At 37.8% G+C, this 25,912-nt stretch overlaps 2 protein-coding genes across 13 annotated transcripts in view; one reads left to right on the top strand and one right to left on the bottom strand.

Moving 5' to 3' along the window:
* The window catches only part of ARL13B (ADP ribosylation factor like GTPase 13B), a 38,803-nt gene extending 13,283 nt beyond the window's left edge, over positions 1-25,520 (bottom strand). For 4 of the 12 annotated variants that reach the window (XM_027722784.2, XM_027722817.2, XM_027722798.2 and 1 more), the window contains exons 1-4: positions 25,364-25,520; positions 20,880-21,020; positions 18,512-18,582; positions 15,942-16,191 (exon numbers count right to left, since the gene is read on the bottom strand). In XM_027722784.2, coding sequence (XP_027578585.1) covers positions 15,942-16,191; positions 18,512-18,582; positions 20,880-20,938 — 380 coding nt within the window. In that variant the 5' untranslated portion in view covers positions 20,939-21,020; positions 25,364-25,520. The remainder of the gene's footprint in view (positions 1-15,941; positions 16,192-18,511; positions 18,583-20,879; positions 21,021-25,363) is intronic. The other 8 variants (XM_027722775.2, XM_039383311.1, XM_027722807.2 and 5 more) reach the window with 8 other exon arrangements.
* STX19 (syntaxin 19) lies at positions 611-13,097 on the top strand. Its single transcript, XM_027722869.2, has 2 exons — positions 611-847; positions 9,992-13,097. The coding sequence occupies exon 2, from the start codon at positions 10,089-10,091 to the stop codon at positions 10,962-10,964; it is 876 nt and encodes a 291-aa protein (XP_027578670.1). The 5' UTR covers positions 611-847; positions 9,992-10,088; the 3' UTR covers positions 10,965-13,097.
* Positions 25,521-25,912: the final 392 nt, after the last annotated feature.

The raw sequence follows: 25,912 nt of genomic DNA, 5'->3' as shown, positions 1-25,912 counted from the left end.
AAGCACAGCTGAGGCAGAATGAAATGCTGGTGAGCTGCACAGCTCAGTGTCAGTGTGACACTAAAGTCCTACAGCTTGCAGTAGCTGCTGATTTTTACCCTCTAATAGCTTGAAAGGTGTCATATTTGTCTTTCTGGTCAATTAGTTTCCATCTTCTCTGCAGCAACACTGACTGAGCATTCAAAAAATATGGCTAAGGTGCTACCTCTGGAAAAGCAGCATATCCAAATAACTGCCTCCACCTAATGCTCCCCAGGAAGCGAAGTGGTTTTGCTCAGGTCATACATTTACTGAGCACCTCAGACTTTAGGTCAAACACATAAAGGGAGTTAAAATATTTTTAAGATACTATAGTAAAAGGCATTATTTTGCTGGGTTTTGTTTTCCATCTACTATTAGATCCAGCTAACCTTGCTTCTTTTTCCCTTCTGGTGTAGAAGAAAGCAAGCCCTGCACTTACACTTGTGCTCCACTTCCAGCTCTTAAGGCCTCTCTATCCAAGGAGCTGCTCCCAGGCACTTCCTGTTGCTGGGCAGTTCCAGCAATGGATCCACCCCTCAGCAAGGCTGGGTTTCAAACAGGCAGAACCAGATTCCCCAAGTAGAAAGTAATCAATTTGCCTGTCTACTGCAGTGGCAGAAGTTTCTCTCTCACACTACACCCTCCTGAACACTTGGACAACTATATAAGAACTAGAAGCAGAAGGAATGAAGAAAATCCTTAATGGAAAAGTCACTCAGGACATGTTACTTTGGGAAATATTCAGAAAAATGTTTCTCAGATTGTACTGAAGCAGGAGTTCTGCTGGAAAGGATAAAAAAGAAAGCCATCAGCACCGGATTCAGAGGTATATACTTTTTTTTTACCTAATATATATAAAGTTGCAAATATCTGGAAAAAAAGCTCTGTATTGGGGATTTAGAATGGAAATGTGCTCAAGTGTCAAGACATACAAACAATGTATGTCGACCCAGCAAAGAATTAGGTATTTCTGTGGGTGAATATAGTCTCAGAGCTCTACTGCTCATGCACAGGAACACCAGGTTTCGGGGCAAGTTTTATGCAAAAAAATACCTTCTTCAGGGAATACATCAGAATTACCTTAAAGGATAGACCTTGGTTTTAAATTTCCAAGTCCGTTACTTCCTATATAGCAATTTTTCATGTTTAAAACCCCATAAGAGGTATATATCAAAACATACTTGAAAGCACAGGAGCGTGTCTGTTGGTTTATCATGTTAAGTTTGCTGAGTAAGAAGCTTTCATATATAAAATCATGCTTGGCTTGCTTTCAATTTCACATAAAGTATATTTGGAATTGTGTTGGTGTACCAAACTTACCTCATGTAAGAAATAAAGAAAAAGTAGGCACCTACTGCTTTTATATCAAGTAGGATTTGTCTAAGCAACTTAAGAGAGCTTTTGAACTTTAAAAGTCACGGGAAACAATGTGGAAAGGGAGTGTATGTGTGCACTGGCACAAGTGACATCTGCAGTTCAGTGACAATATTTCTTTAGAAGCCAGAAGACATGCCAGAGAAAAACAAAGTCTGAATGCAATCTATTCTTGAGCGGTTTATAAAATTACTGAGTAAAGAGGAAAAAAACAAACAAAACAAAAACCAAACCAGTATTAAAGTTTACTTTACAATAGAAAAGATCTGGTGAAAAAAAAAACCCATGTATGAAATAGACACATTTGTATCTTGGCTTTCATCAGAAATCCAAGAAGTGTTACAGAAAGGGTATGTGTGGGAAGAGGGTTTTATGTGAGAGGGTATGCGTGTGCACGTGTTTGTTTTCCTGTTCTGCAGAGTTGGAGTTTTTTTTAAGTACTGTTACTTTCCAACTGATGCATTTCCCTCCACTTGTGTGGGATTCTTATATAGTAACATAATACTGAACAGTGAATACTACAGTGGGTACACACTGGGGGGTGATCTGTAAAAATATCTCAGATGTGCTGCTTTTGGGGTTAAGTTTAATCAGAATCAGTGATCACAGACCCATGGTGGCCATCAAAATGAAGAGCAAAGCATCCTCAAGGTCAAAATATTACAGTATCAGAGCTGTCAACAGGTTAAAAGCAAGTTTAGGAAAATGCATCTTTACAAGAATGATTACTCTGAGATCATTAGTCTTTAAGGCTCCTTGAAGAAGCTGTAGCTTTGTGGGATGGAGTCAGAATTCCAGGGGAAAGAAGGAAGACAGAACCTTTGAATTTAAACAGCAGCCTACAGACAGGAAAGAACAGTGCTCTATTCTTCGGTGTACAGTCAACCTTCTATTTAAAAATGCTGTTCTACCTTTTCTCCCCTCAGAAATTTTATCTCTCATCTATTAACTTTTTTCTTGGACAGCAATCAGAAGGATGTTTTATCCTAGAGAAGGGAGGCCTCAGCAGACACAGCATGAAAAAGTTTATTAGTCTTTTTATGCTTTGCTTATGTTAAACATCCACAAAAGTCAAACTCCTGATCCACAAACATGTCAGTTTGCCAGCTTGTTTTGCTTGTTCTTTCTTCTTCAGTTACTGGCAGTTCATGAGCTTTTTCAGGAAGTCATGGAACACAAAATTCTTTATATTTTTAGCAAACAAACAGATAGGAGAATAGACCAACAGTTTCAGGTCTTCTTGGTTGCTGACAATAATGACAAACCCATCAGTAACCTTTTACTGATTGACACATAGCTCTTCCTCAAATAAACTTACCTCATTCCTCTAGTTTGCTTTTCATGCCTTCAACCCTTATGCAAAACAATCCTTTGGATATTAGGCTAAGCTATAATGAAGAAATGATGAATAAAGTGCTACAAGATTATCTGCCTGCAAACAGCAATTAAGAGTTTGCTTTCATGCAGTTGCAGGGAGTTATGAGACATTTCTCTATTTCAAGCTTAGCCCGAGGCAGTTCCTCCAGGTCACATTTAAATAAGAGAACAATTAGGAATAAGATTCTAAACTCATCCTGTTATAATATCTCTGGGCAACTTCATTCTCATATTACCTTTTGAAATGGTCACAAGGTTGTCAATAATTATAATTTGTTTTATTTTGTTAAATTTTATGTTTTCTTACCATAGGTCTGAACCATATTCATATTTACTGAAAACATATTTCTCTGCTCTGCTCTTAGTTCAATCACACCTGTTGGTCAAATAGGCTGCATCCAAAGAGACGTCTGAGCTCACATAAAACATGTTATTTTCAGCTTCCAGATGTGTAATTCCAAAAGAAATAACAATAAGTTATGTTGCCATATATTTCTGGACAAGATTTAAAAAAAAATTGTAAACATGAATTGTTTTTTTATACTTTATTTCACCTTGATATATCAATACCTAGGCAAACAAAGTATAGTCAAATTGCCCATAAGATATGTTTTTATAAAAAACCTGCCTGAAAATCCTTACATTTATTCCAGGTGAGTTCCAAGGCTGTGATACAAAGCTCTGTGGTCTGACAGAAGTGAAATGGGAATGGAAAGTAGGTGGGATATTGTACAGGACAAATTCTGAATCTACAATTCCACTGTCAGGAAGACAAAAATCTCAAACCATTTAGAGCAATAAAAACCCATTAACTAGGATATACATATAACAATATATCCTATTAAACTGAAAGAATTTCACCTGTCTCCTATCCTGTTGCAGCCCTTTCTCCTGCTCCTATTTTATTTTCAAATACTGCTTTAAATTATATGAATATTTAGACCTTAATTATGTGATCTTTTAGCAGAAGAGATTATGATTTTCTTTCTGGATTTCTGTGACCTGTAGGTGGCCATCATATTTGCACCAGCTAACTAAGGGAAGGTGCTGATTTCTAGTCTTATTCTTGCTGGAAATAAACAAATAAATCGAGATACCTACAACATATACATTTATTTCTCTCTGTTGCTCATTTCTGAGGACTCAAAGAGCATTATTGAAATTTTTGGTTAAATAGGTGAAAAAAATGACCATCAAACCATTAAATAAGTTCTCCAGTTTTGCTTTTAATCAAGGGATACACCATTCCCTCACAATTACAGAGAATAAAGCACAGATTAACTGATTTGCAGAGTGAGATCACTGTTGTGTCAGTGAGGACTTGTAGGTGCAGTGTGTGTGTCACCACAACCGTGATTTATGTGAGTGCAAAAGCATGAACTCACCACCTCCCACTTCCCAGAGTATGAGCAGGGAACATGAGAACTGCTGTCTGGACATGTGGAAATGGTGGAAGATGCTTTTCCTCAAGTCTTCTCTATCTGCAGCCACACCATCACAACAAAGGGTTTCAAAACTCCAAGGAACAATCTCAGATTTGCAACTGAATCACTGTATCTTTGAACCAAATACTTCATAAAATAGCAAAAACCCCCCATATTTTTAATTGAAACACAAGAGAAGAACTGACAGTTGTAGAGATTTTGAAAGTATAAAAGCTTGTACCAGGTGATTCACCAACTGCTGATTCTCCCACTCCACTAAGTAGTATTCCCTTCTCTCTCAGGATTCCTTCCCATTTCATGCAGCACCACACAAAAACACAAGACACCTACATTTCCTACATCATAACTGTTACGGATTTATGCTCAAAGGCCCAAGAACATCTGCATTATTTTAAGTAACTAAGGTCTATTTTCTCCCTCTCTACATCTCCCTTGGAGAACTTACTCCAGAGCAGCACGATTTGGTTGCACTTTGGACTAATTCTTACACACCTTATGAAATCCTTGAATACTCAGGACTGCTTAATTCTATTTTAATCCCATGTTTTTACTCAATATCATTATTTCTCCACAAACTACCTTTGCACTTTAGTATTTTTCAATATTGAGAATAAGACACCTTAGCCTATAAGTCCCCTCTGCTGAAAATGCTACGGATTTTGTACTCTCATCTCATAAATGGCATATTTTTAGGCAGGGCAAGCTCTCTGCCTCTGGTATTTTCTTGTTGAACCACTCCCACACTTCCCACAAACAGAAACTTGAACTTACAACTATTTCTAAGCATGTTTTTCTAAGGACTTATCTTAAGACAGAGATGCTTTAAGAGGATATTTTCACCCAACCAGCTTGTGCCCAGTAATCCTTGGTTTAAGCATGTTTGTTTATCAAGTATTTAAGTTAAAGGACACTTTTTAAATAAAGGAGAAAATAAATGTAACTTGTAGCAAGAAATCCTACTTTAATTACTTCAGATAAATCTTTGACAAATAGGGCAAGATTCCCATCAAACCCCATCAAACATTTTTGTGAGAATATATGAGAGACCACAGCCTTTGGAGCAAACTAAATTTCAACTCAACTAGTTTTCCTCACAGACTACTAAAAGTATTTTAAACTATATGCATTTAAATGGTTATATGTGTCTCACTAATTTTTTTGTTGCTAACTTAAGATACTTAAGCAGGAATCAACTTCCAGCCCAGAGTATGACTCCAAACACTATCCACAGCCATTGTGCTCCAAAGTTATATAGGTTTGTTGTCATCATATAACAGAGCTATAATGTAACTTCACTGCAGCTGGGAACATGAATAAAATAAAATTTTAAGATGACATGTGATCCAAAATTCCTTTGGGACATGTTGCCTGAAAACATCCTCTACCCAGTGCCCTTAACTGACTCGTAACTATGGGATAGGAAAACAAACCAACCTTTATTTTTGTTGCAACCATAAAAATAAATAAAAACCCAACCCAACCAACAAAACAAAACCCCAAAATAACAGAACAAAACAAAAAAAACCCCTAACAACAAAAGATATCTATTTCAACCAAGGTAAAGAAAGCAGTATGATCCAGAACACAGATCATACATATCAAAGAGCTCTTAAAGAGAGAATTCTGTTTCTTAATTGCCTCCAAGTCCTCTTCTCTGGAAGAGTATGCAGGATGTTAAAATGAAGGTAAGAAGGCATGAAAATTGTATCAAAGATCAAATATAAAGAGAGCCTTTTGTGCCAGGCATTTTAATGAAGGCGACAAATAACCAAGAAATAGTGAAGAAAATTATGGAAATTAAAATTAACACGAGGCTTTGGTAAATTGGGGGTGGTGGGGAAGAAATAAAACAATCCAGCAAAGCCAAAAAAGAAGCCATTACATCTAATTACAACCAGCAACACGAGTTCCATCCAATTGTATCTTTTAACTTGATGCAGCCCAAATCTCATTTTTGGATGTAGGCTCCACTTTTACTAGGTGTATTTAAAACGTGGAAGAATAGTCTATGTCGTTGCTTTGCAATTAAGCAAATGGACCTTTTAACTTGTCTTTTTTTTTCCTTTAAATATAGAGAAGAGAACATAAAAATTTTCATTATCTTTGAATTTAGGACATACTTTATCACCGTGACAGATTAATAATGGTGGTCCAGCTCTCAGGATCTATTATTCCACCAGTGTGCTGATGTAATTGTCTTCATAAAGACTTTCCCAGTCACTTACGTCATGGGTTTGACTGCAGAGATTCACATAATCCTGATGAGCAAAACAGTCAAGTTATCAGAAGGCAAAGACTCTTGCAATCCCCTTAAAATATATTGATAAGAATGTAAAAATTGCATTTCTAAACCTGACAATTATATATCTAACTATACATAGCTATATATAAAGATGCCTACTAGAAGAACAAATACAAACTTAATCAACAGTGGATTTGCTTGATAAAAACACTGAGAGGAGCAGGGAAAAAAGCGTTTCTGGGAGAGACAAAATACCAGAGCAACCAAACTGAAATGTCTCAGTGCATTCCTAATTTTTCTCCCCAGATAAATTTATGAAAGCATATCAATAATCCCTGAACTGGGCAAAACTGGACCTGATTCATCCTCCTTTATCTCTGCCCCCTCCTCAAATCCATCCTGCAGCCACATCAGTTCAAATAAGTAATTGCAGCCATATTATTAGAGCAACTCCGTTGCTACAGATTATCTTTTTTTAACCACCAGCCTGCGATTCCAGCTCCAAACACGGTTTCAGCACCAGTAATAGTTCAGATAACAGATGTCACAGCAGCATTTATGACTGAGGAATGGCTAGAAACACAGGCAAACCTCACTAATGCTTTTCAGATTTATAGGTATGAGAGCATTTAGAGCTATTTCTAAATACAGTCAATAATTTAAAGCTATAGTTTAACAAGTAAATGCTTCCCCATCCACTGATTTGCTTTGGCTTTCCTGCAGTCAGTCTCTTGGCTGCTTTAACCCAAATTTTCCAACCTCTGATGAAGAGAAAGTCTGATGAGGATGTGCCAGTCTGTGCTACTTTATCACTGTAAAAATATCATCTTTTTAAATATTTTTTTGAATATAGGGGACACACTAACTCACTGGATTGCTTCCAGTCCACATATTCTGTTTACTTAAGTCTAAAAGAATAGGCATATTCTCCTGTTATTGACAAAAACTTCAAGCAAATGGATCTTTCATCTCAATCAAAACCTGACGTGCCCCTATCCACATACGCAAGCACACAGGACAAAAACAAGGACTTATAAAGCAAAGCTTGTTGTGGAACACACAAGAAGCCAAGCCAACAATTTCCAAGGTTATCTTTGTCAGGCAGACATCCTTATTTATTTGAAACCAGCATGTGTTTCAGTTGCCAGTATAATCAACCACATTTATTGCCAGGTACATTCAGTGGCAGGTTTTGAAGGCCAACCTGACAGAATATAAGATATGAAACTAAGGTTCAATTGCTTGCATTCCATTATTTTGTGAGAATAATGTTTAAACAAGAAAAAAAACATCTTAAGTATTTTTTGCTTGCTGCTTTGCAAGTTTGATAGTTGAGAATGTTTGGAGATTTGCAATTTTGTTCATTCTCTCCATCCCCCCCTAATTATTTGAAGACAAATGCACCTAAAAAATTAAAAAGCAGATGTCAATCATTAATGCATATACCTACTGAAGATAAAGCCCAGCATATGCTCCAGTGTTTAACTTACTTTCAAATCATAGGAGACTAATCATATGAAAAATGGGTAACTGCCATTTGTGGTCTGAAGGAATAACTGGATGACTTCATGCATGTTTCAGAGCTTTTCAGAAATTACTTGCATTTTCTTGGATACAAGAAAGTCTTGCCACAACACATCAAAAACATTAATGGTGCCCTTAGAACTTGCTTTTAATCCCAGGTTTGCCAAGCCAGGCTAAATTAACAGGCGTCAGCAGCATTGGGCTACACTGAAACACATTTTCAGGTCACTTTCCCTGCAGCAGCTCTGAAACATTCCTAAAGGATGTTATCTTGAAGGAATAGCCTGACTTGTGCTGTGGGGAGATACATAGGAAGTTCAGCAATGAAGAGGCATTACTGTAATGAAACAAATACATATGGCATTTTCTCCACCCCAAAATAATACTCCTCAATAAATAACCTGCAAGCTTTTCTGATCACAAGTTTCAGTACATTACTGTAACTTTTTGGATTCTCTTGATGTGAATCAAACACTAAATTCAAATACTAAAGGATTATAAGGAAAAGAAAAAGCAGTATGAGAAATCCACACTAGGGTAGAATATCAACATTCTTTCTCATGATTGACCCCTGAAGCAGTTCAAGTTTTGTTTTTCAGTTAATTCTCCTGCAGAAAGCCACATTAAATCTGTGAAGATGTGTCCACACTGTTTAACTCCATGACTTATATTATTCAAAAATCTATTTAGGGACTTTAAATATGAAGTATCATTTCAAACTGTTCAAATACAACAAAATCATTTGCATATTGACAGGTTACCTGATTGATCCTTTGCAGTTATTACAAATGCATCCTTCTGGGTACTATAAAGAAGTACTACATTTGCTTAGTAATAAAAAGCAAATATAAATCTTTAGAATCAGGGTTTAAGAATAATTGCACCTTTAAGTCTTTCCTGAAACATCTAAAAACAAGCAAAAGATACTTCTGTCCTGTTTAACTGCTTGAGCAGCCCTTTGGAAGACATGCATTTGATTTAACCAGAAGACCCCAAGTAAAAAAATCCCATAATCTTCTAGTCCTGAACATTTTACTTCTTACTGAAATTTTCCATTCCTGATCATAGTCCAAGCAAATAACTCATGTAGAGTTTGAGAAAAACACTTTCTTCCCTATAATTAAAACCAGTTGAACTCAGATGTTTTCTAAAACATGCACAGTGGAAACTTTCTCTTAATTATATCTTCAGTAAAGCTATATATTTAAGAATATAAAATATATATTTAAGAATATATTGTGAATTACATCTTCACAACATCTAGGGTATAAAACAAAACTAAATCCACTTTCTATTAAATAAGAAACAGCACTGAGTTGTATCCCACTATGGTGCACAACGCACATTTGCATAAATTTTATGAAGACTGCAAATGATAATGTAAGAATATAAGACAGTAATTGAAAATAGGCTTAGAAAATCTTCATGCTGCAACATTAGTGATGGGGATTCACCTCCAGAAAAACTCAAACATAAAAAAAATAATCTATTTTCATGCTAAATCACTAGTTTTTAAATTACAAGAGTTGTGTTTCTTACAGAGAATCCAAAAATGGAACAGCAGATTCACTTCTATTTCCAAAAAGATTTAAAGGTTGATTAATTTTAATCAGATAAAGAACTAGGATAAAATAAGAATTTGAGTTACTCCTCTCTTCCTCCCCAAAATAAAAGTGCTCTCCACACATTATGTTCTTCACTGGTCCAAGTTCTGCATTCTACCCACAAAAATGGGATTGGGTTCCAAATCACTGTATGTGGAAGGAACACTGTAGTGAAGAAGCTGAGAAAAGACTGTAACCAGACCCATGTGAAGGTGGTTATGATAAACTCCTCAAGAGTCTGGAATAAATGGTGGAGTGCACTGATACCACCTATCTCCTATATTTGTTCAGAATACCCACCACTTTTACTTTTGTGCAGAGAGAAGTGGCTCTAACCTCCCAAACTACTTTTTATGTTATACGTACAACTGCTAACATTGATTGTTGTTACGTTTTGATTACAGTGAAACAAAACCAACAAAAAAAGATATTGGATTAACTTCCTGTGTTGCAAGAGGGGGGAAAAAAAGCCCGGGAAAAAAAACCCTGAACACAAAAGCCATGAGAGACCGACTGCAAGAGCTTAAACTGAGGGCTAAGGAACTACAGATAGCTGGAGAAAACAACAGTGCAGCTGTCCAAGAAGAGGAGCAGGACTTTGAACAGCAGGCCATTATTTATGAAAAAGAGCCCATAACTGAAAGGCACTTGCATGAAATCCAGAAGCTTCAGAATGAAATTAATAACTTGGTGGAAGAAGTTAATAAATTCAGCCAACAACAAAAAAGCCTGGTGTCTTCAATGAGGCGATTCAGTGTTCTGAAAAAGGAATCTAACATAGCAAGGGAAATAAAAATTCAAGCAGAGCACATAAGAAAATGTTTGGATGAACTGTCGAAGACAGTGAAAAAAGTTGAAAATGAGCATGGGCCATCACGTGCCACAGTGAGAATCCTGACTTTTCAACATGCCTTCTTATCCCACCGTTACCTCAATGCCATGCTGTCCTACAATGAAGCCATAACTGCCAAGCAGGAGAAATGCAGGAGGTTTATTGTCCGTCAGCTCGAAGTAGCTGGTAAGGAGGTGTCTGAAGAAGAAGTCAATGACATGCTCCAACAAGGAAAATGGGAGATTTTCAATGAAAATCTCCTCACTGAAGCCAAAATAACTAAAGTTCAGCTTTCGGAGATCGAGCAGAGACACAAAGAACTCGTCAGTCTAGAGAACCAGATCAAAGACATAAAGGAACTTTTTATCCAGATATCAGTGCTGGTGGAGGAGCAGGGGGAGATGATCAACAACATAGAGATCAGTATGAACAACACTCAAGAATATACTCAAGTATCTAAAGAAAAATTTGGGCTTGCAGTCAGGTATAGAAAAAGAAACCCCTGCAGAGCAATATGCTGCTGGTGTTGTCCATGCTGCAAATGATAAAAGAAATGAACTCCTGGAAATACCAATGGTTCCTACACAGCAAACTGATCTTGAAAAGCAGTCTTAGGATCTCATTTTCCCTTCAACAGCGCTCTCAGGAAAAACTCTGTCTATTTATCCAAAGAGAGTTAGAAGAATGCAAAGAACGTTATGGTTTTCACATAAACACATGAATAAGGGGAAAGGATCAAAGGACAAAAGTGCCACTTTTTTGTTCTTCTGACTCAAACTAAAATAATGTGGCAACAAACTGTGCTTTTGGGAAGCATTGAAAGCATTGTTATCTCAAAGACAGATTTCATAATAATGGTCTAGTGCTTTTTACAAAATAATAATTGGTATTTTTAATTGCCTTGTGTTTTTTAGCACTTTTATTTACTTGATTCAAATTCTAAGGGTTTTTTTTCCCCAGAAATCTGAAATTCTACAAAATCAATCTACACATAAAGCAGACTCCATTATTAACAATCCAGAATGTGATGCCTAAACCAAACAAGAAGTCAGAAGAGAGTTATCTGGAGTGTTTCACTACAACTTCTACAGGAAAAGTTACTCACAGACATTGGGTTATTTATTTAATAACACTCTGTTGTATTTCTTACAGATAGGGGTTGAGTTGCTGTTTTCTGAACAAATTAAAGAATACCAGCAGCAGCAGAGCACATCACCAAACCTACAAGGATATTTGTCAGCAGCTTGCTGAGAAGCCAAGCATTAACAAACCGACACAGATATTTATATTATTCAGCTACACAGGCAGACCCTCTACTAGATAAGGATAGGGGAATATGATACTTAATCACACAGTGTTAGGGCATTTTCTTACTGCTGCCTGTTCTATCTAAACGTTCAGTTGCATCTGCAGTCTCACTTTTGCTAGTTCAAAAATTAAAGGAAAAATATAAAAAAACAATAGAACTCCATACTTATTTAAAAAAAAATAACCTAGAACCAGAGGATGATTTAGGGTTGGAAGGAATTCCTGGTGGACCTCCAGATCATCCTCCTGCTCCAACGTTTGCTCAAATCAAGACAGAAATTTTCCTGGTTGCAGCTCTTGTCTACCACTTCTGATCCTACCACATGCCCCTGAAAAGAACCCTGTTACCTTCACACCTTATTGCTTAGGCAGCAGGAAGATCTCTCCCTTAGTTTCTTTACTTCTAGTCTGAACAAAAGCAGCTCTCTGACTCTCCTGATATGTCACATGCTCCAGTACCCAACTGGACTCACTACATAATAATCACATTTATCTTCATGGTAGTCCTGTGGTGGGAAGTCCAGAATGGTGCAGGACATGCATTTATTTGTACTCTACAGGAGTTGCCAGAACTTCTAATGGAGGGTTTCCACAACTCTAGATGGTTCCATGAAATTCTGCTGATTGTAGAAGCTTGGGATCTTCAGATAGGAATGAAAATCAGATGCCTAAAGCAGCAAATAAGAATAGCTCCCCTGAGTACCTAAACCAGTAAGCAGAAAAGGAATGCTTTTGCTTTCCATATTCCCAATGGCTGGCTTCTACCCCATTCCCAACTGCTTTTGGAACTTAACAAGAAACAGCTCTCTAATAAAATTTAACAGAAAATAACACTGCAACAAAGGCGAAAAAAGTTATTTCCAAAAAGAAATTAAAAAAACCAAATCCACACTAAAACTGAACTCCAAAGCAGAAATGTATTTCTGAACTCTTTGTGCTGTGCAAAGGCACAATCAATACTACTATATCTGTATACAGTCAGAGAAGGCAGAACAAACTGCATTACAGTTCTACAAGGCACTAAGTGAGTTACATGTCTTCAGTTTCATCTAGTGGGACAAAAAAAAAAAATCAATCCACTATCAAAGGGCACTACTGAATTATTGTTACATTGTGATATTTATAAATAGTTGGATTCCTTCCATCCCACATTAAATGCAACTGAAATTAACTGTTATCAAAATACAATCAAAGGTCTGAACCTTAAAGAGAAAAATATTATAACATTTATAAGAAATAAAGTTAATGACACCACAGATATTATTTCATTAAACAACCTCCCGTAAACTGCTGCATATATGGAAACTACCTTTATGTTTCAAGAGCAGAGTAGAAACCAGACAATAAACAATAGAGAGAAAAAAGTTGCTATGGCCAACCTATATATATATATATATATATATATGTATGTATGTATTTATGTATATAAACTTACATAATACACACAGAAATATGCACCTAACATGCACCCCATCTTCCTTCCCTGTTTTTACTTTTAGAAAAAACAAAGGTACATAACTTTCCTTCTCTCCTGGGCCCTTAAACAGAAAGGCATTGTGGTACTTCTTGAGGGATTATTGCAGCCAGGATTGACAGGAGAGAAAAATCAAAATACAGCAAACACCACTGGTTTACACAGCATCTCCCATGCAGAGGTGTTCACATCCTTATCTGAGAGGGAAATGTGTTCCTGGGCCAGCCACCTTCTTCATACAACAGAGGTGTTTCTCTGAAGCAAACATGATCTTGTTAAACAAGAGCCGTGCTTTAAATTGTGGAGTAAAACTTGAGTTTCACGAATACATAGGAAAACAATACAAAAGTGAACAATTCAAGTAGTTCTCAGATGTATATTTGGTTAGAAACAGGCAAAACAGAAACATATAAAACACACTGAAGAAGAACTGGGAGGTGAGAAGACCAGGACTTGTGGAAAGCTTTTTCTTAATACAGGGTGGTAATAACTGAAAATAAATAGCATTAACTAAAACTTACATTGAAATCATGGGAATTTGATATTGAGTATTCAAAATTATGAACAGCAGAAATTTTGCAGTGATCATTAAAGTAACTTTCCAGTGTTTTTGTTAGTTATATAATCATACAGAAGAGTAAACTAATTAAAGCAGAGCTCTGAGTGTTCTACTAAGAAAAATAAAATATTAATAGCTATAATCCCTTATCACCAAAATAACAGGCAGAAAGGAGTTTTCTACTAAAATAAAAATACCTGACCAGCAATTTCCCTGGTATAAAAACATCAGCCATAGCACACAGACTTGTATTTCCTCTTGCAACATAAAAAACTCCAGACAACCAAAACAAAATCCCCAGCAGACAATTAACCCCAAACAAAACTAATATTTGCCTAAATAATAGGAAGTCTGTGTGTTCCTTTCTGATAAAAGGAAGGACAAAAAAACCATTCTAAGTGAAGAAAATTTAAACCTGTATACCTGTATAAGGCTTGAGGATGCTGAAAGAATTTACCAATGAATCTAAGAACTGTATGAACTACTTTCTACAACTTAGTGCCCCCATAAATAACAGACCGAGTAACTCCTTAAGCACTTGAGTGTTGAACATGAGCAAAGCAAACATAAATTAGGTGATAACACTCAAGAGGAAGAAAACTGTTAACATTTTTAAAAAGTTTAACATCTCAAAGTAATTTGTACTAAGAGTCAACAACAGCCAATACCTTCTGCACTTTAAGAATCTATTAGAAGGCAATAACATCAACAAATTTAGTTTAGTCTAAGTAAACTCAGTTAATAAATACACTTTGCCTTCTGATTAGTCGCTGAAATGGATCATAAAGCAGGATCAAGTCCCAGGGAAATGAGTGGGGTCTCTGCAGGTACAGCCAGCCACCCACATAAACTCCAAATAAACTCCATTAGAGGATTAGGGCACAGAGATTTCTACAAAAAAACAAATCAAACAAACAAACAACAACACCCCCCCAACAACAAAAAAACCCCAAAAGAAACAACAAGAAAACAAACATGCAAAAAACCCCACAACCCCCCCATATCATAACCCCAAACCACCCTGAAGTTGTATTTAATTAGAAACAGTTGTCAACTATCACAGCTGCATTTTCAGAACATATTTGGGTTAAAGCCACTACATTAAGCGGCCTTTATTGCCTTCCCTTGCACTAGTAACATTCAGAGCAATGGAAGGTAAAGTCTAATCTATTTTCAACCTATACACCATTAGCTTGCTGAACTACACTCCACTTCATCAAAACAATTAGCCACTTGCATCCTGGTGGTTACCACAGCACCACTATTTCTTTAAAGTAAGACGCTTCTCCTCTTAATTTTACAGATTCCTTATGATAGCACAGAAATGTTGTGCAATTTAAGGCATTATGGAGGTCTTATGCCCACCAGACATTGTCCTGATAAACCATTTTAAAAACTTAATTTCGTAACTTCAAAAGGGTATTTGTTATCAAATACCCTTTTGATAACAAGGGTATTTGATAACAAGGGCCTGAATTGAATGAAATATGTTATTTCCAATATTTTACAAAGCCTAATAAGCAGAGAAAAAGCACATGCCAAACATTGTTAAAGGAAGCTTTCTTTAATAAGATTTTGCTGATCATGTATCAGCAGCACCACCATGTGTTAAGTGAACAAGACATTTATTGCTGAGAGATCACCAATATTGCTCAGTATAATCAAGCATTTACAATTTAAGTAATTGATGCAGGCCTAAGTAATGATATTTTTACATTGTGTTGTCATGCCAGATTTGTAAAGCCTGTCATTTCAAGTAATATTACAATTTTAAAGTATTAAAAAATCCCATCTTATTGTTTTTCCACTGCTAAAGAAAGAGAAGACAAATAAATATCCCTGAGAAGGATTAAATAAGATATAAAGTCAGAGGCAGTGAATGGATTCAGGATATCACTAGCTACTATGGAGGGAAAGAGGAAGGGAAAGAGGGAGAGAAAGACGAGGCTTTGTTCCCCAGCATGATATGAGAGTAACATAAATAAACATAAATATCATAAAACTAATTGTAATATTGCTTAGTGCTAAAGTTACAGCAGTATTAGTGTACTTTAACTTAGTAGTATTAGTTATTAGTATTACTATATTACTTTATGTTCATACTATACATAAATGATTCCTCAGAAGGTCTAAATTTCCCAAATTTCAGATTATTAGGAGAACATTTATTACATTACTTACACCAATATGGGTTTTCCTGATATCTTAGGGCTGTTTAAAACTTCTATCATGGCTTGCTTTGTTTCTTCCATTCTTTCAACATCACTGGAATCCACCACAAATATCACCCCGTAGGACTCAGCATAGTAGTTCCTCCAGATATTCCGAATTCGTTTTCCACCTCCCAAATCAAAGATTGTCACTTCAAAGCGTCCCTGTTTAAGATCAATTTTGGAAAACCCAACTGTTGGAGCCACATCTTCAGGAGACTCTGTCAGAGTTCAAAGAAGAAAGTTTATCTTTCAGTTTAAAGAGGATTTAATATCGTGATTTGTGTAGCAAAATTAATATTTTAAAAACATGGAGTGAAATCTCTCTCTGTTAAATGGCATCACATTGACAACAACATTTTTATTTTTACATTAAGATTTTCCCCTTTTCTCAGGTAATTCTTAATTAACACATTAGTCTTTTAGCCAGTTGCTTTACATTAATTTAGATAGGAGCATTAGGTCAGGGCGGTGGAGAAAAGAAAGGAGCCAAAAAAGCAGTTTTTAATAATTTATTTATATTAAAATATATTTATTTATGTAACAGATTTATTTTGCTATTTATAAATAATATAATTAATATATTTATATTGAATATTTAATATTTTAATATAGATAGTTCCATTGCAGCGGTCTTCGGTGTACTGCCATTTTTACTTCCCCCTCACCGCCATCTGAACAGTTATCCAGCATTTGCATGGTATTAATTCAAGTTTGAGAAGGAAAACAAACAAAACAGTTAATGCATTATGACCTGGGAACCTTTGTGCTCTGCTAAATTTATTCTTTATCCTCCACGGTTGCCAAAACAACTTCAGAAGTTCAGACCAAGGCCCCAGATGAAGTGAATGAAACCATGTTCCTTTGAGACGTAAACTACTTAACTCTCTTAATTCAAGAACAGGTTTCAGCCTTTGTTTGTTTATTGTTATTTTCTGTGTTTCTAGTTTGCCATGCAATATGCTAAAACTATTATAGTTTTATATTTAAAACTCTTGCTCACTGTCTGCCTTCCCTGAGGGCAAAGAAAGCTTGTACTTGCCTCACACCACTAAGCTCTCTCTGCAGGGCTGAGATAATTGGATATATTCAATTGTTTTATGTAGTTTGGTAGCCACAAGGCAGGAGAAACGGGTGTAAGATTCAGTTATTTTGGCAAATAAGACTTTAGTGGCCATGCTGATTTACCCAGAGTGCTAAAAACTGAGATATGACAGCTGGGTTTTAGCAGAAACCAACTGCAGCTGCAGTCTCCTCCTACAGACTGGGTGTCTAATGCACAGCCAAAAATACTGGTTCTAATCTCTGCAAGCCCTGCTAAGGGGAAAAAAACCCCATAATTGCATTATAAGGGAACTATTTAAACACTGCGAAACAGTCACAGAAATCAGAACTATCTTTTCCTTGAGTTTAGAAATACCCATATTTACCTCATCTTTTTTCCCCAGAAAAATAGGATTTTTAGAAATAACTGTCATATTGAGCTAATAAAGGGATTAAAGTGGATTTTGATATAGAATGGAAGGCTAAATAACTAAACATTCATGTTTTCAGGGCAAAGATTCAGGAATATGAGAGAATATCCTTAATTTTACTCCTGCTTTCTTACATAACACAAGTAAACAGAAAGTTGAGGTGGAGTCTCCAAGTCTGCCAAAACACTACTAAATACATTCTTGTTATTGCACAGGATGAAAGTTATTTAGAAAGACAATTCCAGAAGTAGGGGGAAAAAATCCTACAGAGAATTTTCGTTTTATCTCAAATTACATCCTGCTTGCACTGTGTCATCGGATGGTTCAAAGCACCCTTCAAAATTAAGTTATCTCTTACTGCTAATTTTTAGGCACTAATTTCAGTGCTTTTCTGATGATAAATGATGACAAAAAATATGTATTATTAGAACCATCCTTAACGTTATTATACACACAATGCAATTTCCCTCTTTTTAACCTTTTTGTCATTATATATAATTACAACACTGATTTTTATATAAAGTTTGCACGTTACTGGATGGTCACCTGAGAGCAACCTGAGCACAGGCACACAAGTAAAAAAGAAAAATATGAAGTCCATTGATTTCTCTAATGTACACCAACATGTGAAGCAGATCTTTAACCAGAATATTTTGTATCATGGCATTAATTCAAAGTTATTATTACATAGAATGTGGTCTACAACCTTCAGAGTTTTTGTCCTACACTTTCGCTTAAATCAACTGACGGAGACTAGCAGCTTGTTTGTAGTTACAATGTTCCTTCAGCTATTTATTGAACTGCTGAAAAGACCTTATTCTTGTCAAAAATATCCTATGATGCTCATGAAATTTAAAAAGAACTCAGAACATATTTTGTTGCAATTTAGCATTTTTTGTTGCAATTTAGCATTTTGCACACTTAACAATACAGTGATCAGCTCAAGGCATATAATCATCAAGATACTCTGAACATTTGGTTTTTTGGGCTTTTCAGATTTAAATGATTGAAAATTAGGAATTATTCTCTCTCAGTACTCCATTTAGACAATAAAGAACTTCCTTACCTCCTTGAATTCCTCGGACTGTAGCAGTTTTACCAGCATTATCAAGACCGACCATTATTAGTGTCACCTTCCTCCATAAGGATACAAATAAAAGAGAAAGATATTTAAAATCTTTTTCTCCCTCCAGCTAGACATCACTTATTTTATTATATTTTTTTAACACATGCATAGCAAATTTACCACCATACCAAGGAGTAGCATTGTTACAATTGCGTATCTGGTGTTCAGTATGTCAAACCGCCTGAATAGACAGAACAGCAGAACAAGGTATGAAATGAGAAGTCTATTATTGTGGTTCTAAGTTTCATATGAGACAACGATTTTGCTTTCAATTTGTATTTGCCTGCCGAAATTTAATTTCATGGTACTGTAAATTTTATTTGGTGTGGTCATGGTCCCTTTAACAATTCCTGGTAAAATGGTAATTTCATTTCCATTTCCCTGTACTTTTACCATCTCTCTGCCTCAAAGCTGTTCCTGTATTAGGAATTTATTTCTGTCTCCGGGAGCGCATCTGAACAACACTACACAGTACACAAAACTTGTGTAGACAGCACCAGATGCTGTAAATATTTATCAGAAGAGGATTTTAAACAAAGCAATAGGAAAAGCATGACTGTGTACTCTTCAGTTCTTCCTCCTATTCACAAACACTCAGAGCAGTCAAATGAAATTTGTTCAATTTTATGCCCCTTTAAGTAATACTAAAAACATTGTTATTTCCAGACTTAAAACTGTAATAGTATCAAACATGAAGTATAATTTATGCAAGTTCTTTCAGAAGAGCCAAAAAGCTCTGAGAAAAGAATCTAAAAATGAAGAGTAGGATCATAATACATTATACTTTAACAGGAATCTAAAATTAGAACTTTTATAAACTCACAATTGTCTCTAACACATTGGTAGTGTCAGAAAGCTACTCAATCCAATATAGTTCTTTGAACAGCAGCACCTTCTGTAAAATCTAAACTATGTAGCACTGAAGAAAAGAGCAAACCCTCCTACATGAGTGTGAAGTATAAATAAGTTTATTTATTTCCCATAGTTTGCACATAGTTTGAAACAAACTATGTACTATCTATGCCTCTCTGCTACTTGGAGGAAAAAGCAAGATGTCAAAGTAATAGAAACAAAGAACAACAGCAGAATTCCATAAATGAGAATGGATCACCAAGCTACCCAGGAAATGCAGTATTAAGATACTTAGACAATAATAAGAAAATTAGTTTTACACTGGGGCTATTCTTGACAACAAAGTGTTTTAACACATTACACTTGAAAATTTCGAAATGCAAAAACTAAAACAATAAGATAAACCCCAAACAAACACAGTAGTCCTTGTGGCTTTCTACCATGGAGTGACTCCATCAGTGGACAAGCGAGGGACTACAGATGACATTTATCTGGACTTCCATAAAGTCTTTGACGTGGTCCCCCACAACATCCTTCTCCCTAAACTGGAGAGACGGATTCCAAGGTGGATAAGGAATTGGTTGGACAGACACATCCAGAGGGGAATGGTGGCAGCTCAGAGTCCCCATGGACATTAGTGACAAGTGGTGCCCCTCAGGGGTCCATATTCGGGCGAGTGTTATTTAATACCTTCATCAATGACAGAGATGAAGGGATCCCTGTTGGAGTGAGTCCAGAGGAGGGCCACCAAGTGGATTTGAGGGATGAAGCACCTCTATTACGAGGAAAGGCTGAGAGAATTGGGATTGTTCATCCTGCAGAAGAGTAGGCTTTGCGGTGACCTAATTGCAGCCTTCCAGTACCTGAAGGAGCCACAAGAAAGCTAAGAGGGACTTTTTACAAGAGCTTGAAGTGACAGGACAAGGAGGAACAGCTTCAAACTGAAAAAGAGTAGGTTTAGATTAGGTATTAGGAAAGAAGTCTACTGTGAGGGTGGTGAGGCCCTGGCACAGGTTGCTCAGAGAAGCTGCGGATGCCCCGTCCCTGGAAGTGTTCAAGGCCAAGTTGATGTGGATTTGAGCAACCTGGGATAGTGGGAAGTGTCCCTGCCCATGAGGGTGGAACAAGATGATCTTTAAGATCCCTTCCAATCGAAGCCATTCTATGATTCTGTAACAAACATTTTAGCACCACCCTATAATGCTCAACCTGAGGAAACAGGACATGAAAGACAGTATTTTGAATTTTATACTTTCCTGAAGTCAGAAGCAAAGCACCCAAACTGGAGATGATTAACATTTCATTTTTAAGATCAGAAGATGTATTAATTATCTCCTGGAGAAAAAAACTGATGGATTTTTGTAACTGAATTTAAAAATACGAAGCAAATGAAGTAAAGTATAGGCGGGATACAGGAAGATCAGCACAGAAATGTAGAATAGCTTCCCATGTTTACCTGACAGGTTCCTGCCACCGTTTTAACCAGTTGCAGCAATTGGCCATTAGACTGAACATCCCTCTTCACTATCCATCCAGAGCCATCCAGAAACAATGTGGACAGGCCAGAGCAACCCAAAAAGACTTTGTCTTGTCACTGCTGCTAGCAAGGAAAAGAAGGGAAAAAAAGGCATGGTTAGCCCCTATGTTTAACCAAGGCAAGGCATTTCCCTATCTGTTCATGTTCACTTAGCCCATGACAGTCCCATTATTTCTTTCTCTTTTCCATCCTCTCAAATTTCATGTGCCCCCATTTTACGTATCTGGGCAGCAACAACACAGTATTCACATAAAATAATAATGCAAGGCAACTGCACACAAGGAAACCTGCAAGTTAGAGGAGCAAGACGTATCAAGCTACAAAATTCCAGTGCTTGCCTTGCTGACCCATCCCACAGTTCTGCTGAGGGATGGAAAGTAAGGACCAATTTCAAGCATGAGTAAGGCTTATAAGAACATAACAGGATAAGGCATTAAAAGCAAACACAGAATGTCCCTACCTGCTAAGTGTATTCATTTAACTGTCAACTACTTTTACACAAAAAGATCCCACAACAAGGAAACTGGGTTCTCTATTGAGTATTTTGAGGAACTGGCAACTGTATCTAGTAATGGTCACTAAATTAAATAGAAGTATCAATTACTTCCATCATTTCACAATCCCACTTTCTACTCTTTAAGGAGAAAGAAACGGAGAATATTCCTCTTTTTCACACTGCTCTATGAAACAAACAATGGAGAATAACTGTGTGATATGTGCTTGGCTATTTTGTTGTGAAGAAAAGCACCAAGATCAGTGTTTACAAAGCCATAGTGTTGTCTACTCTCTTATATGGTTCCGAATCATGGGTCATCTACCGCCACCACCTGCGTCTCCTAGAACGCTTCCATCAGCGCTGCCTCCGTTCAATCTTAAACATCCACTGGTCAGATTATGTGACCAACACATCTGTTCTAGAACAAGCAGCAGTCACAAGTATTGAGGCCATGTTGCTGAGAACACAGCTGCGCTGGGCAGGGCACGTCTCCAGGATGAAGGACCAACCACCCCCTCCCTAAGATCTTGCTTTATGGTGAACTTGCCACTGGCTGCCGCAAGAGAGGAGCCCCGAAGAAAAGATACAAGGACTCCCTGAAACAACATCTCAGCCTTGGCCATATTGATCACCATAACTGGTCTACTCTGGCCTCAAATCGGGAGGCCTGGAGACACACCATCTATAACGCAGCTGTCTCCTTTGAGAAAGCACACAGGATCACTCTCGAGGAGAAAAGGCAACGCAGAAAGAACCGTGTATTGCAGAATACACCATCTAAGGAGTCTTTCAGCTGTGCCTTTTGCAATCGGATTTGTCTGTCACGTATTGGCCTCATAAGCCACCAGCGTGCCTGTAGTAAATATGGATAGAGCCTTCCCAAATCTTTGTTCGCGAAGCCTAGCCATGGATTTTGTTGTACACACATTTATATTTATTTATGTTTATATATATTTATTTATGAAACAGTAAAGCTTACACGAACCATGCAGTCAAGGGCACAGAGATACAAAAGCTTTAAAACTCCTTTAGTTATCCAAGTTACAATAATCCTATGGTAAACAACAGTAGTTGTCCAGGTAAAGGCCTTTTACTTTACTGTATATTAGAGTCCAGCACTTGTTAGGGGCTGGAAAAGGCTGTTTAGGTTGTTTCTCCCCTGGGAAAATGCAAAGCCATTTGTGGGATTATGTTTTCTCAAGTGCACTTGGTGGGTAACATGGAAGGGTGGGGAAATTCAGTGTGCATCTCAAAGAAATTTAAACTTGGGGGAAAATAACCCATGATTTGAGTTTTATGTTATAGGATGTGCAGTGTCACCTCAGCTCATCTCAGCTCCCATTTTGATCAGCAGATTAAGCTAAGAAAACAACTGGATTCACATTAGGGCAGCTGGGATGCAGACATATATTCTCTACTGCCAACCTGCCTCCATGAGAAGATGAACTGAGAGTTGTGACACTCTGAATTACCACAGCAAGCCTCCTAAAGCTTGAGTCTCAAAATCCCTCTCATATTTTAAATTATAACTAACCTCAAATCAAGGTAATTTCAAATGATGCAGAAAACTGAATAATTAGAGATTATAACAACTTTCCAAATCTGTCATCTTTCAAATCTAGACAAAAGTGAAAAAGAATTGAGGAACTATCCCTAATAGACCTATGTTGTCCTTAAAAAACTGTGGTGGTTTAGATAATTTTATACAGGTAGGAACTGAGAGCTCTTCCTGATCCCATGAAGCTGCTGTATTCAAGGATGTCTTTGTGTGGATTTGCTGTCATTTAATATCAGAAATAGGTCAGATTTCTTTCGAAGCAGAGACAGATACTCTTTAAACATTTATATTCCATTGTACAAGAGAACCTGAGCTTCTCCACAGGAGAGCTGAGTGCATGAAGAACACAGAAGTTTTTAGAAAGTAGAGCAAGATGAATGCAATTATCACAAGTAGTAAAATTGAGCTCTGAAGAATACAAAATCATAAAAAAAAATGCAGTGGGGTATGGTGCCTCAACCCACAAGCAAGTAACAACAGAGCTAACTTTGAGAACACAATTACACAAATTTTCAGCTGGTTCTACTGAAAAGCAAAATGTAACAGCTCAATGAACAAAGTGTGCCATTGTCACTTTGTCAAATGACAAAAATGTGGCATTTTCAGTGCCTGAGCATCCCCACAGAACAATTCCCACGCCATATTATGCAGACTGTCCAGCTTTGCAAACTGCTCTCAGCACACATATGGCCCAGAGCATTCAAACGGGATTCAGGAGACCAGGAAAACTTGTTAAAGACTGAAGAGCAGAGGATTACTATGTCATAGCACAGGAATCTCTGTTTAAATATGGAATCATAAAGGCAGGTGGGCAGGAAGTCACAAATAAGACAAAAATTTTCACAAACATGCCACTACAAAGGGCATTCAACACTGCTGAAAAAATGGTAGGAAGGTAAATCACATCGTGTTATGGGAGTTTGGAGAGACTCGATCCCTGAAATATGTATGGCACATGACAGGTATTTTATATGTTGCATTAATAACATCCAAAACCTGTTCCAGATACTACATCTGTCAGTTGAAACTTTTTGTGCCTGTTAAGGTCAAACAAAACCAAGGTCAGAAATACTTCACAGTTAAGCCAGTACACCATTTATGTAGCAGGTCAGCACAAGTGCCAAGAACTAAAAATGTCAAAGATCCCACTTTTAAGTACAAAAAAAGGTGTAGCATAAAGAAAAACAAGACAGATAAATGCACTAACACTCTAGATTAAGATCAAGATCAAGATCTAGCTTAAGATCAGGAGCCCTGATGTTGGTGAAACAAAGCAATGGGTAGCAGCAAGTCCAGTATCCAAAGTCATCTAATGAATATGTTTATCTACTTTCATATCAAAGTGCAAAACCAGCACCTTTTACACATTTTACTGTAAGAATCTTCATTAAATGTTGTGCCTTCAGTAGAGGCTTTTATAGTAGAGAATTTCTTTCAGTCACAGCAGGGTTTCACGTCCTTTGAAATGCAATCAAACAAACCATTTAAACCTGACCCTCCTCACAGAGCTTAATTATTTAATTTCCTACTGTAATGTTCCTCATCTGACGTGTTTGAATTTTATTTTATATATATATAGACTTACACAGAATTTTAGTTCTGTGTCGTTTTCAAACAGTGGTTTTCACATATCCATTAAGAAAATCTTTGCACCTCAATTAGCAAGGTCTTAGAAAAAGAAAAGTTCTGAAATATTCCTAGTAAGGTACATATTTCTCAGATTAAGGTGATGGTGGGTTATCATTTTACAGAAAACTGAAAACCTTTTCCTTCTAGTGGTACAAAATTCCACTTCTCAGTTCTGCCAGGTCAAAAGATACCGGTCCTTAAAGCTGTCACTGGTTCCAGACAGAATAATGATGGGCCTCTAGCCAGAGCACGATTTTGAGAACTTCCAAAAAGTTATTCCTCAAGCAAAATTTAAATTTTGCAAGCGGCCATTTCTGAGCATTTTAAGAACGATTTTAGAATCAAACCCCGAGAACCTCAACGTCTTGAAAAGACTTGAAGCATAGGAGTATCTGCAAGAAAACAGCTATGAGACCGCCAGCTTTCCTGGAAAAGAAATGTCACTACAAGAAAACAGCTTTGGGGCCTCCAGCTCTCCAGGAAAAGCAAAGTTACTACAAGATCCACTGCACTTCCCAGCCACGCTCCTCCCCTTCCAAAAAAGAAGCAACTCCAAAATCCAGACACCCATGCACGGTCCCTTCACTCGACTATCCCACCGCGGAACGTGTTTTTTTTGTCTTATATGGAAAAAAAACCCACTTTCTAAGGGGCGAACACCTCCCCCTCCCGGCTGCCGAACCCCCACATGGCTGTGCTCCCCCCACCCTGGGCTCTCACCGGTGGCTCCGGCGGAGGCGTCCACGGCGGCGGGACGTCGCGGTATCCCCCAGGCTGCGGGGGGGAGGAGCAGCCAGGGGCGGCAACCCCTCTCCGGCCCCGCCACGCACAAGGCGGCTCCGGCTCCGTGTGAGGCGCCCCCGGCCCGTCACCCCAGGATACGGCGGACGGCGGCCGCAGAAGGACACACTTAATGGCGGGCAAGAGGGTTACCCGAGGCCCGGCCAATAGGACCGGGCGGCTCTGCCCGATCAGCCAATCAGCTGCGAGCATGACCCAATCACCACCGCCCCGTCCGCCTCGCTCCCCCGGCCCGTGCGAAAGTAAACACGGCGACCCTATAATAACACGGGTCTATTAGAGCCGCTGTGCTTGTTTCGGTCCATTCTGCCGGGGTGCCTGCGCAGCGCCATGTGCCCGGCCCACTGTGTCCGGTCAGGCCGCTGCCCCGGCGCCCTGCTGACGCTCCCCGCAGGGCAGCGCTGCCCGGCCTCTCTTCCCCCCCCCCCCCCCCGGCCCCGCCGTCCCTCCCTCCCGCCCCCGGAGCCT

Source organism: Pipra filicauda, unplaced genomic scaffold (assembly GCF_003945595.2).
Source record: "Pipra filicauda isolate LSUMZ 115617 unplaced genomic scaffold, ASM394559v2 scaffold302_size1215360_pilon, whole genome shotgun sequence".
Lineage (NCBI taxonomy): Eukaryota > Metazoa > Chordata > Aves > Passeriformes > Pipridae > Pipra > Pipra filicauda.
Note: the sequence above shows the minus strand (reverse complement) of the source record. Positions and strands in the feature narration are given on the sequence as shown.